Source organism: Scophthalmus maximus, chromosome 21 (assembly GCF_022379125.1).
Source record: "Scophthalmus maximus strain ysfricsl-2021 chromosome 21, ASM2237912v1, whole genome shotgun sequence".
Classification (NCBI taxonomy): domain Eukaryota; kingdom Metazoa; phylum Chordata; class Actinopteri; order Pleuronectiformes; family Scophthalmidae; genus Scophthalmus; species Scophthalmus maximus.
Window position 1 is genome coordinate 12,350,851 of NC_061535.1, and position 12,910 is coordinate 12,363,760.

Sequence of the window (12,910 nt, forward strand, 5' to 3'; positions counted from 1 at the left end):
TTCTAGTTCATCTCTTGCACAGGGGAATAAAGAGAGCATTCAAGCAGAAGGCCTGATAAACTCACACAGTATGTAAATGGAGACTGGATATGTTTTAAAAACATAATCAATTGCAGCCATTGAAGAACATGGTCTAAACAACATCACATGTTGTGCTGTGGATGGAAACACAGAGTACCGTGAATAAATATATTTGCAAGAAAAGCACTGATGCATGTAATTTGCATTGCAAATCACAGCGATAGTTTCTGTAAACTCATGTAATGCAGGTTCATTTCATTTATACAACATGGTTGTTGTGTAGCTGCAGCATCATCTTGACAAAACTTAATTGAAGCACTATTGCATCAACTGAATAAGCAAGGAGGCAGAGATACCCACTTTAAAACCCAGGTAAGAGTCACACACACCTAAAACCACGGCTCCTACGTTTCCCAGAATGCAGCTGGATGATTTATTTAAGTAGGTCACCCCCCTGCCTGATAATAAACAGCCACATCTTTTACTCTCCACACTCCCCAAGTTTTGTTATTGATTTAAAGTTTGGAGTCAGAACCTGGGAGACCACCCGTGACGACCCCTGCTGGGCCACTGAGTAAATTATACATCTGAGTTTGCATGCCGTACTGTGTTGTGCTCGATATGAGAAGTTAAAACTGAACTTCATAAATCACTTCTTTTTTAGTCTTATAATTGCAGTTTGAATTGCACAGCACAGCGAAAATAGCCATATATTTAGTTTGATTTAAAATGGATTTTTGCCCCTAGCAATATAATTCTAATTTAATGCTGAAACATTTGTGTGTGCTTTGTGTAAAAAAAAACTGTCTCTGACTTACAGACAGCGTATGTAGGCCAGCAGTTCTGCACAGGCCAGCAAAGCTGGTGTATGTTGCTCAGTAATCACGTTGAAGTCTCATGTCCCACCAAAAACTGCATCCTTCCTGAAATTTAGAAAGTGCCATCATGCATATGAAGCTTTTGGTTTTGTCCTTGTTGTTGTTGTTGTTTTTTTTCATATATTTCGCTGCAGCTGCTACTCCCATCTCCCACGTTGCATGTTGCCGTGCCACTAGTAGGTGTCTGCGTGTGCACATGAGTGACTGCGCTTTCAACAGATGGCCTTTCTGCTCCGAGCCCTCTGGAGGAAATCGCTCCTCCTTCCCGAGGCTGTTGTCACACTCAAACACACAAACACACACACACACACACACACACACACACACACACACACACACACACACACACACACAACACATCTGCTGCTCTGATTCTCGCTCAGAGAAACGTCGCTAATACACCGTCACCTCCTCACCTCGGCCGAGGCTAACCAGCAGAGTTCGTACGCATCACTACGGGATTAGTTACGCGCTACCAGGGGGAATCAGTGGCGAGACGTGGTGACATTGTCGTTCTCGTCGCGTCGTCCATTCCTTCCCTCTTCGGGTGATCAAATGATCCCCCCTCCCCTAACCTCCACCCACCAGTAATCATCTCCCCCCCTTGTGAGCAAGCAAGTGCTACAAAGAAAGGTGTTTGGTTAAGATTCTATTCATTTAGAGCCTCCCACGTGGCTGCAGCCGGAGGAGTTATTTTGTCTTAAATCCCTCCATATAGAGCAGAGTATCAGGGGAAAGAGTTGTTGGGGAATGGGTCATGTCTTGGCTGCTCTATTGGCCCCAGTTCAACACAAACCGGACCTGGTAGGCGGCTCGGAAGATGGATGGCGATGTTACATGATGTTTACAGTAATTGGGTTCCTCATCCATTTCTTTTTCTTCTTCCCAGGCCCAGGACAAGAGGAAAGCTCTGGAGGAGACCAAAGCCTACACCACCCAGTCCCTGGCCAGCGTAGCCTACCAGATCAATGCCTTAGCCAACAATGTGCTGCAGCTGCTGGACATCCAGGCTTCGCAGCTGCGGCGCATGGAATCCTCCATCAACCACATTTCCCAGGTCAGAAATACACACAGATGCACACACACACACACACACACACACACACACACACACAGACCGCAGACCATACAGCTGCAGAGAATGGAGCCCCACATGTCCCACTTCTCCTCTCACTTCCACACTGACTCTGTTATTTTCAAACACAGTACGTGGCCTTCTGTAGTATCCATGGTTCCTCTTATTGGCTTTATCACTCTTGTCCAAGTTGTCTGACTGGCTGTGTGTTTGTCCGAATGACTGTCGGGTTCTGTGTGTCTCTCTATTATGCTACTGTCTTCTTTTGAGGAACACAGTGAGCGAACTCACTGAATTTGTGGTTATCAGTCTGCAAAAGTGATGAAGCTTGTTGGGTTATCATGTTTGTCTCGTCAGTCCCAGAACAATCTAGAATCTACTTACGGTACTCTAGAAAAACGGAATTCTTAATATTAAGAATTTTGGCATCTACTTGGAACCAGCATAACGCTTCACTTGACATTCCCAGTCACGATTGATATTGTGGTATGAATTTATATAGCGATAACGGGTTTTATCCATTTTGGCCAACCCAATATCGGGTAGTTCCTATAACCTAAATGTGTTGAAAATGGAATTGCACAGTAAAATCACACCTTTTCATCTCCTAACCTTGCAATAACATGAGGCTTCTGCCATGTGCAGGTAAATCCAGCCGCTCATCCAATGAAGGCATTAAGAGCTCAGACAAATCAAACAGAGAGCTCCAGCCATGTGGCATCTCATAGATTAGAACTGGGAGGCATTCACCAAACCTGGATCACACATAAAACGATTGAATCCAAAGGTGTACAAAAATTTTTTTGATTTTGATACTTGTTTTATTTGGTAATGGTGGTGTTGGGTTCAGCTCCGCGTTCCTCTTTCCCACGTCCGCTATCTGTGTTTGGCCTCTGAATGCCACACATTTTTTCTTTCAGGATAAACTGAAGGTCAGATTTATTTAGGCTAGTGGAGGGAAAGAGGACTTGTGAGACGTGAGGGCTTGTAAGAGAGAAATGTGAGAAAAACTGAGAGGGATCCGGCAAGTCGGTGAGCGGGAAGGCAGCAGAAGAAAATGGACGAGGAGTCAAGGAAAGCATATTTGCACTCTCTTCAGGTTTTGAGTCAATATCCTGACAAATAACATTCAGGCGATACCAAGGTCGCCATGACGCCAGCGCCTGCCTCGGTCACCATGACAACTCCCAGCCCCGGGCCACATCATAAAAGCCTATGAAAGACAGTTAGACCTGGTGCTTTAGCTCAGCGAATAAAACCATTTCTTTCCGGTGAATTCCTGGCTTTAGCGTGCGCCGCCAGACTTCTGTTTCGAAAGCACGCGCTCATCAAACCGCCTCTTGTCTTGCGCATGGGAAATTCCGTACTTCCCATGCTGTATTTTAGGCCCTGCTTGTGTGCTTTTTTTGTTGCCATGGTGAAGTTGGAACTAGATGCTGTCAAGTTATAGGTCAGCAGAAAATTTGGTTTTGGTTTGAAAAATGCAAGAAAGAAGAAAAACTCCAAACAACAAACTTACAGTATCTTCCTCCAGCGGATAAGCAGCTTCTAGAATAACTCTCTGCTTCTCCTCTTTTCTAATTTATCTCTGCGATGTAGCGAATGATTGAGCCACTTTTGGACCGATGACTCGAAAAAAAACACAGAAAAGCCTAATGTGTCTTTTCACGCGGAACGTCTTCATCACCGTCTTGTATTACTTTTTTATGGCGGACGTTCTAATGCGTTTGCCGTGATGAAGCTTATCTCTGTTTTGATAATAAAGAGCCAGGCTTGTCAGACTTTGCAGAATGTGGTTTTTATTGCTCTCCGCCGTCCTGTTCAGAGGGATGGATCGTTATCATGTTGCTCTCGCCGCTCATGGATATGAGATCAGCGTCGAGCCCTCGCGGACGATGTTTCACTCTGCTGAGGAAAAGCCTGCAGCTTGCGGCGGTCATGTTTTTTTTACAGCCGAGAGGAAAGAAAGTTCTCCCGTGCCAGTTCAAGTATGATAAATTCTCCCCAGTATAAATAAACACACTGGCTATACATAATCATCCTGCCGTCTTTTTTTTTTTCCTTCTTTCCTTTTTTACATCTTTGCACTCTGTAATCCATTTCTTCAGTTTCTGTCCTGCCTGAAGCTTGAGATGCCTCGGGATGCGGCTTTCTTACGTCTGTGTGTGTGTGTGTGTGTGTGTGTGTGTGTGTGTGTGTGTGTGTGTGTGTGTGTGTGTGTGTGTGTGTGTGTGTGTGTGTGTGTGTGTGTGTGTGTGTGTGTGTGTGTGTGTGTGTGTGTGTGTGTGTGTGTGTGTGTGTGTGTGTGTGTGTGTGTGTGTGTGTGTGTGTGTGTGTGTGGTGTGTGTGTGTGTGTGTGAGAGAGACGTTGCCTGGTGTCGGGGACTGTTTCCATCGGTCTGCCGCCCACACGGACGTGAGGGCTCGCTCTGGTCAATGCGTGTCTGCTCGGTGATGGCATTTCTCCGACTGGGACTGGTGCATCTCTCCAAGTAGGACAAGTGTATTGGACTAGAATGTGCTGTAATACAACACGTCGTCTTGTCTTGTATTTTGCTTTTTTCCGGGAGCCACGACTGGGGGCAGTAAGCGATTTTAATCCGATACACTTTTCAGCGAATACTTCCTCACGAGCCGCTAGCTGTCGGTTCTGCGTGTGTGCTGAAAATGGTGTCGACAGCACCTCACAACTCTGCGTGTAAAGTTTGTAAAGATCACTCCCCGACACCTCAAGGGATGTGCCAGCGACGGATGCTACAGTCATCAGCGGTTTTGGCCTCGTGGTGAGCGCGTCCGTCTCCCGTACCCGAGGCAGTGCAGTCAAAACATCAACAATCAATCTTTCTCCAAAAATTGCTCACTGCCCCTTTAAGAGTGTTTTAATGAATTATTTATGAATCATTTTTCAGCCTCAGATTTTTTTTAAAATGAATCGTTTGGTTCATAAAATGCTTGGGGCCGTGCTGCCTTCTCGCTTAGTAACAAAGTTGTTGTGTGTACGCTTCCATGCATGTATCGGTGTGGAGTCACCAGAATCTGAAGTGTGAGCTGTCAGGTGGTTTGTTTACGTGTCACCCCCCCGCTGTCACTGCCATTCACAATCGGGGCGTCTCTTTGCAGCGCTGAGGCGGAAAGGGGCCGACGGGGAGAATAGAGTGGGCTCGCGGGTCCTCCACCTTGTGCTGCGTGTGAAGTGGCTGCTAAGCGGCTGCGAACAGGGAGCGCTTTGTCTGTCCGGCGGAGGAAAAATGCCTCACATTGAGAAACCTCTCTGTGACACTCCGAATAGAGAGGGAAGACTGGGAGAGTAGTGTGTGTTGATGTGTGTGTGTGTTTGCGTGTGTGTAGCCATGTTCATTATGCAGCTACTAAATCCTGATTATGATTAATTTTTTTCATGGGGTAGCTGTTACCTCAAATGTGAGCTGCAAGTCGTTTTTTATGAAGTTGAATCCAGAGGGGCATAAACATTCAAATGAGCTATAGAGTTATTGTTGCCATGACAACAGGTAGCAATCATTTGCCCGAGAGAGTCATGGTTATAGTTTTCAATTAGGTGGTATAGTTTCGTCGAGGGAGTGGTTGGTGTGAATGACAATGTAATAAAACATAAATACACTTAAAGAAACTTTACTTGAACTGAAAATAGTCTGTACAGCAAAGAAAAAAAGGACATTGATTTATGCACTCTAGTGCTATGACAATGCACAGAGTCTCTGATAATTCTAATAAAGTTGGAATGAAAACAAACTATGATAGTGCAGTTTTTTTTTTTTTTACCCTTAGGATGAATAAAATAAAGGCTTCAAAATAACATCACACAATCCGCAGATTTGTTTTACTCATTTGGATCAAAGGTGAACTGGTGAACTGGGCCTGTGACCTGGAAAAATACCCAGCGATGCATCAAGTCTCAACAGCACCCATACACACACTTTTTTGTGAATTGTTCTTTCAGGAATATTGTTCGCAAGATCAAATGACCAATTTTTTTCCCCCATTTGTCATCGCAGTGTCAGTAGGGGAGGGAATTACTGAGTCACTCTTCAGCCCAACAACTGTGGGGGGGAAACTCTGATCAGTTCAAGTGACTCATTCAACCTCGGATGTGTCAGGGAGCGGTAGGGGAGGTCACTTCCTGCCGACAAGACTAAATTAATATTTCTCAGCATTTTAAACATTTATGTTTTGCACTCTGCACTCTGTACATGGGACTGTTACTCTGCTGTTTTTTTATACTGAAACTTATTCATCTGTCTTTTGGGGGACAGGGGACGGGGGACGGTATCTCAAATATATTCAATGTCACGTAAAAATGTTGTAAAGTGCTTTTGAGGAGATTTTAAAAACATTGCGATATATATATATATATATTGTGTATTGCGATATAACAATAATATATTGCGATATCATCGCCCTGCTGTGCTTTCTTTCGTTTTTTATCCAAATACTTTTCTTTCTGTGTCTGTCTGGGAGTCTGTTGCAAGACAATACATCATCATTAAAATGCACTGGAAATGAAAGGAATTATGATGTACGACGCTCTCGACCAGTTTGTACGTTTACAAATTGTAAATCCCACTGATTTAATACCACAAATTTGTCATCCGTTGATAATAAATCAAGTTCAAAAATGACAGTTGACAGTGTAGCGATGAAACAGCTCGGGGATGAAAGGGTGTGGCCGCAGCAAAGAGGCATTTCACAACCGTGCGTCGGTGTGTACAGTGATGTCAGCAGCTTAGATTCGGAGCAGGCCAGCGTGCTGCCAATTGAACCCAGTGACCACAGTGATGAGGCTGCACTGCAACAGGCTGGATGCACAAAGCAGCTGACACACACACACACACACACACACACACACACACACACACACACACACACACACACACTGTCAGACTCAGTTTGTTCCCACAGCTGTGGGCTTTGCTAAGAAGCAATTACTACAATTACACAATATTCTTTATCTGATCACATGAGTCCGCCGGCTGTTTGTGTTGCAAGTGGGATTCGGTTTGTATTTGTGATCTCAGCCTGGCACGTATTTGATTTAGATTTTTTTTTTATTTACAGTCCTCATTGGGGCTACGGCAGCATGCCATTACACTCTGCTGTGTGGCATGCAGCCGTACACACACATACACACACACACAGACACGCAATGACGGTTAGGGTTGCCTCTGCAAGCGGTGGCTTTTTGACCTCCCGTCGAGGAAGAATGGCACTGATCCAAACAGGAAATGAAGCCTTATAGCTCTGTCTCTCTCTCCCTCTCCGTGTGTGTGTGTGTGTGTGTGTGTGTGTGTGTGTGTGTGTGTGTGTGTGTGTGTGTGTGTGTGTGTGTGTGTGTGTGTGTGTGTGTGTGTGTGTGTGTGTGTGTGTGTGTGTGTGTGTGTGTGTGTGTGTGTGTGTGTGTGTGTGTGTGTGTGTGTGTGTGTGTGTGTGTGTGTGTGTGTGTGTGTGTGTGTGTGTGTGTTTCTCCTGCTGATCCCTCTGCTTGCCTGTATGTTTTGGTCTCCCTCCTCCTGCCTCCCCTGGTGGTCTCTCTCTCTCCCTCTTGCCTGGCTGTGAAATGCAGAGTTTGACTGTATTAATATCATAATTTTTTTTCTCCCACCATTGGATATTTATTTTACGGGCCTCTTTCCTTTTTTTCATCGGATTATAGTGACGTGTCTTTCTTTGTGGCCGCGTCTTTGTGTGTTCTTTTGCCTTGCAGACAGTATTTGTTTTTAATTTTGAAATAATAATTAGTTATAGTAGAATTATAGGTTTGAGAATTGCAATGAATTGAAAATAGTCATTCATTGCAGCCCTACTTGTATGTGCCATATTTTTCGTGGGGGGTTTTTTGTGGCTGAAATCATTTTTACAAAAACAATTACTCAATCGTCATCATTTTGACTCTTTTGTCTGTCGGATCGTTTGATTAATCATCCGTGAAACTCAGTAGAAATTGCGCTTTTGCTGCTGGCAAACGTCTGAGTGAGTTGAATGTCGAGTGGCAGTGAACGCACATTCATCCTGACTCTGTTCCACATGAATAGAGTTTAAATTGTGAGTGAGTGATTGTGGCGACTGATGCTGTTCAGTAAAATCAGCAGTCCTCTGCTCCGCAGTTACTTCCCGTGCTGCTTTTTCCCTCTCCAACCCCCGTCCAAGCAGCATCATCATCATCATCATCAACATCGCCAGTGCAATCTTTCCCACATCATTACAACTGTATTCTGCAGATCCTCCCTGTATAAGAATAATGCGCTTGACAGCTCCGTGTAAACATGGCTGATTAGAAAATACTCGCTTTGCCCTCAAAGTAGGTGAGATTCAGCTTTTAGTGTTTTGTCATCTCCGTTGTTCCAAGTCTGGTCTTACTCACAGCCTCCATGCGGACGTAAAGAGCTCGGGGGCCGAATTGCTGTTTTGGCCGCGGTCCAAAGTTAAATTGGAAAAAGTCGGCCGAGGTGTTTCCATATGTGCTGTGTTGGCAAACAGAGCGCCGACCTTGGCACGCAGTCCTCCTGACTGTTTTGTTTTCTTCCTCTGCTGGGAGAGTCGGTGGGAGAGACGATATTTCCGAGGTTTCGCACTTGTCCAGTCCTCGCAACCCCCGCTTCTGGCTTGCGCCAGGACACACGTGGGTCGCTGGATTTACCAGAGGAATCCAGTTTATATTTCATTTTTTTTGGGAGGGACGTTTAAAAAGCAGCCGCCCAACTGAGAACTCCCCACGGGGGGCGTTTGACCTCGCATTTTGGCTCCGAGTGCAACTGGGAGCTCCGACATGCTCCGGCGCTGCACGAACACCTCGGAGAAAACAGCCCCAGCGACGGGGCCCTCCGCCAACTGTTTTAACTCCACAGATGAGGGGGCTTCAGACGTAATGGCTGTAATCACGCTGAGAAAACCAGACCAAACAAAAAGAGGCATTTGCTCAGCTCAAACAGCCGTTTCGCCTCAGCACAGACAGAGATGGGGGAGTCGTTGGAATTGCGCCGCTCCTATACACTGGAGGCCGAACACAGTCTGGACGAGCTACAGCGGCAGAGAAGTTGGAGGAAAAAAAAAAAAACAGGCATGTGACTGGAAGTGTCTTTGTTGAAATCTAGAGCAAGGTGCCCTGGAGCAAAGGGTTTCTGGGGGGGGGTTGGGCTTCCCAGTGGGTCACGAGACCGACCTGAGGGGTCTTGGGATGATTAACAGCAAAGAGGAAATAGGAAATAATATAAATAGTGTGTATATATGCCAAAACAAAAAGATGTTTTCGTTTTCTATCTTTTAGAAAATCAGTACAGATTTGTGTTTTGTGCCTTCAGTGTTGAATGAGCAAAAACACGTCCTTTTAAAAATGTTGTCCGCCTAAAACGCATGCGGAAACTGGCGAAATTCAGACATTAAACCAGGAACTATTTGATCAGAGAACAAGTTAACCAGAAAATGAGGCCCACTAAATTCCCCTCCACTGAAGAAGCCATTAGCTGTGGACATTTCTCGAGAAGGTTTGTGGTTTGTTTGTTTTCATTTCCTGCCGACACAAACTGTCTTTACATAGACGGCCGCAACATCTATACAGCCGTAAGGGCCATGTTTATACGCCTTTGGTGTCCACCCAGAAAATTGAGAACGGATCATTTTTTTCCCTCCTTCCACTGACCGAGTAACACAGTCCGATGTAACCCAAGGCAGAGGCGGCAGTTTCTCCGCCGAGAAAGCTCAGTACACCACGATGCAACGGAGCCGCAAGATGTCCTAATGATAGAGCCGAGTGATCGCAATTCAAGCCTTCCATTACCCCCACGTTTCCAGAACCCACAAAAAGCAGCGTGTTTAGGGGGCCGGCTTCTGGAAGAAGAAAAAAAGTTATTTCAGGAAATGTAGGAAATAGCTGTAGTAGGAGCAGAGCAGGCCAAGGTGACATGAAGTGGCTGCAGCAGGGAGAAAGAAAGGGGGACACACTGCAGCACGCTGAGCAATCGCAAAATTGTTCAAATCCGCCCTCAGGGGGGAGCGCGGGTAATGGTGTCATGAGAACGGAGCAGGGCTTAGCCGGGGACGGGGGGGGGGGGGGGGGGGGGGGGTAATAAGGTTCACGTCTTCATCAGGCTGTCGTCACCTGTCAGCCGCTCCGGCTATCGTGATAATAAATCCTCTCTGGCATAACAGTGAGCCTGAACTTGGAGCTTCCGACGTGTTTTTTTTAACAGACATGTGCTCCGTGAGTTATTATCTCCTTGTAATCCCGACAGAACAACGATGTCCAATTTCCCCCCCCCCCCCCCCCCCCCCCCCCCCCCCCGGACTCCTGTAAAGACGAGCTTATCTGAGCCCTCCGCCTGGAGTTATTGGACCTTTTTTTTGTGTTAAGACCCTCTGCCATGTCGCGTTTCCCAATAATTGAGTTTGAGATTCATGATCTTACTAGAGTGAAGAAATCGTTCATGTTTCTTGGACAGCAGTGCAAGAAATGTCTCGCTGACGGTTTGCTGAAACATCTTTTTGAAGTCTTGTAATCCCGCACAGTAGAGCTCTATCATTAACCGTTGGCACATTTGTCTGGTCTGCTTAGCCTCAAATGACCCGTCGGTATGTTGGGTGTGTTGGTCTAGTAAAAAAAGGCTTTCTCCCTGCATGATGTGTGTAAGCAGTTCAACCCCACTTCGCCTACGGTACACGTTGTTCCGTTTTAGTTTTTTTTGTTGTTTGTTTGTGCATAGCTGGCATTTTATTGCGCCTATCATCCAGTGGCCAGCCCTGCCAAAGTGCTGAAAAGGCTGTTCTCTTTTCTCTCTCTCTCTCTCTCTCTCTCTCTCTCTCTCTCTCTCTCTCTCTCTCTCTCTCTCTCTCTCCAGCATGTGCATGAAGTGAAACTGTCTGTCTCTCAATTCCATATCAAAGTCTACAGATTCCTTCGTTTTTCTTCTTCTTCTTTTCCGTCACGACTTACCTCACCCTTCAAAACAGTGCGTGTTTTGTGTGTCTCTCTGGCAGGGGGAGTTGTCAGGTTACGTTTTTGCGCAAGCCTTCGAAATTCCATCCCCGGCCCTGTTGATGGGGCTGACTCCCCCCCCCCCCCCCCCCCCCCCCCGCTGTCTGTCTGAGAAGTGTAAATCGAGAGGATCAGTAGAGTCTGAAAAGATGCTGGTTGCACATGCTCCCCGATCGCCACTGCATGCAACGAATTTATCGTCTTAGCTTTCAATCAAATAGAGTTTTGTCAGTTTGTTGAGAGAAACAATGTGTAAACAGGCCTGGGCAATATGGCTATAAAAACTTGTTTTGCACGTGGGTAATTGGGAAAAATCCCCTGCAAAGAAAACACCACAAAAAATGAGGAAACGGTGTACGTCACATTCCATGATTCCAAATCTTCTGCCATTTGCAGGGAGTGGGTTACTAGGTCGGAGGTTGCTCTCGTTGTTTCCCGTTGCAAAAAGGGGATTTCTTAAAATTGGTCACATGCCGGAGAATGCCGCCTGACACAGGCGCCCAATGACGGGCTCATATACCCCCACAGGGCCACGTCTGATGAGTCAGACCTAGTAAATCCTGAAAGCCTGTTGCTGAAGGAGAAGCCAAACACCAGAGCCAAAAACTGCTCAAGAGTTCTGGGAAGAAAAAACTGCTGCAGTGCCTCAGCGGCCGAGAACATACAGTATGTGAATCATCCGACTTTTCAGTTTGGCAAGATGCCATTCAGAGTTTCAGTCTCTTTCCACTTATCAGCCGGGACCTTTGGGATCAAGTAAACACCTTTTAGTGCCAGTTACAAAGACACAGTAGAGGCAGTCGAGGGAAAGTCACGGATAATAAGTACCCATTGTCAAAATTGGAGTTGGTCTTTTAAACAGGGTCTAGCCAGAGAGGGCTTTTCTACTCAGACCCTTGACTTTGGTCCGTGGATTAGCGACTCGTCCTCGACAGGATGCAACCGCACCTTGAGTGCACGTTTGCAAAAGAAAGGGTGGTTTTTTCGAACGTACCCGCCTGGCAACGGTTGTCAAACACCGGCCAGCTGCTGTTACTATATTCTAAAAGTACAGGAAGGAGATGAGCTCACACACCCCAGTGCTGTCTCACTTCCCCCTCTCTGCCACACACGGTTCCTCTGATGAGGGTTAAGAGTATGTTCAGCCGAGGCCAGATGCTTTCCCCAGTTCAGCGACCACATGTCAAACCACTGTTCTCCTCTTTTTGGTGCAGTTTTTTTCCCCTGTGGTTTAAAGTGAAACATTTCCTCGTTTTTTGGCTGTAAACGTCACCTCCCCTTCAGAATATCTTCGGAACAATGTTCCATGCTCCTGACTCGTCTATTCCAGTTAGAGAAGTCATCACGACGGGGTCGTAGTGAGACGGAATGAAAAACCGGAGCTAGACTTTTAGTCGTTCGTCCATTGGGGTCTCACGTAGCCAATCTTTGAACCCCATCACTTGTCATGCGAATGGAAGCCAAATAGCCAAATAGTTTTTGTCCCTATCTGTTTTTCCAGATTATTGGATTTCTGACAGTTTGAAATTTGAGCATTATCTCTGAGCCGCAGAGTCGAGCTACACTGGCTCAGAACCAATCCTAGCAGAGCTCTTACTCACTGGAGTTTGAATTTTCTGCTAAAGTTTCACATCCAGAGGGAAGAGTTTGTAGCCGATGCCCTGTCATCATACGTAATCCCAGAAGACACAACAGGGCATTGGAACAGAACGGATGTTTTCCTTTTTTCTATTGTAGTCTCCGTGGGAGCAATTAGGGAAAGAACAAGTTCGCCTGTTATTAAAAATGAATTCCTCTTTCTGTAATTCTGAACAATCCCACCGTCTTTACACCCTTTGTGTGTGTCCTTGAGAATCTGTCAATAAATTCAGAAGATGCGGGAGTTGACAGCTCTCGGGCCTAAATCTCATTAGTGTCACAGTTTAATAAAAGTTATACTTGACGGTGTCCAGA

General features: G+C 45.9%; 1 protein-coding gene across 10 annotated transcripts in view; it reads left to right on the plus strand.

Moving 5' to 3' along the window:
- abi1a (abl-interactor 1a) overlaps positions 1–12,910 on the plus strand; it is a 39,219-nt gene that overhangs the window by 8,892 nt on the left and 17,417 nt on the right. For all 10 annotated transcript variants that reach the window (XM_035618666.2, XM_035618668.2, XM_035618667.2 and 7 more), the window contains one exon: positions 1,789–1,956. In XM_035618666.2, the coding sequence (XP_035474559.1) occupies positions 1,789–1,956 (168 nt within the window). The remainder of the gene's footprint in view (positions 1–1,788; positions 1,957–12,910) is intronic.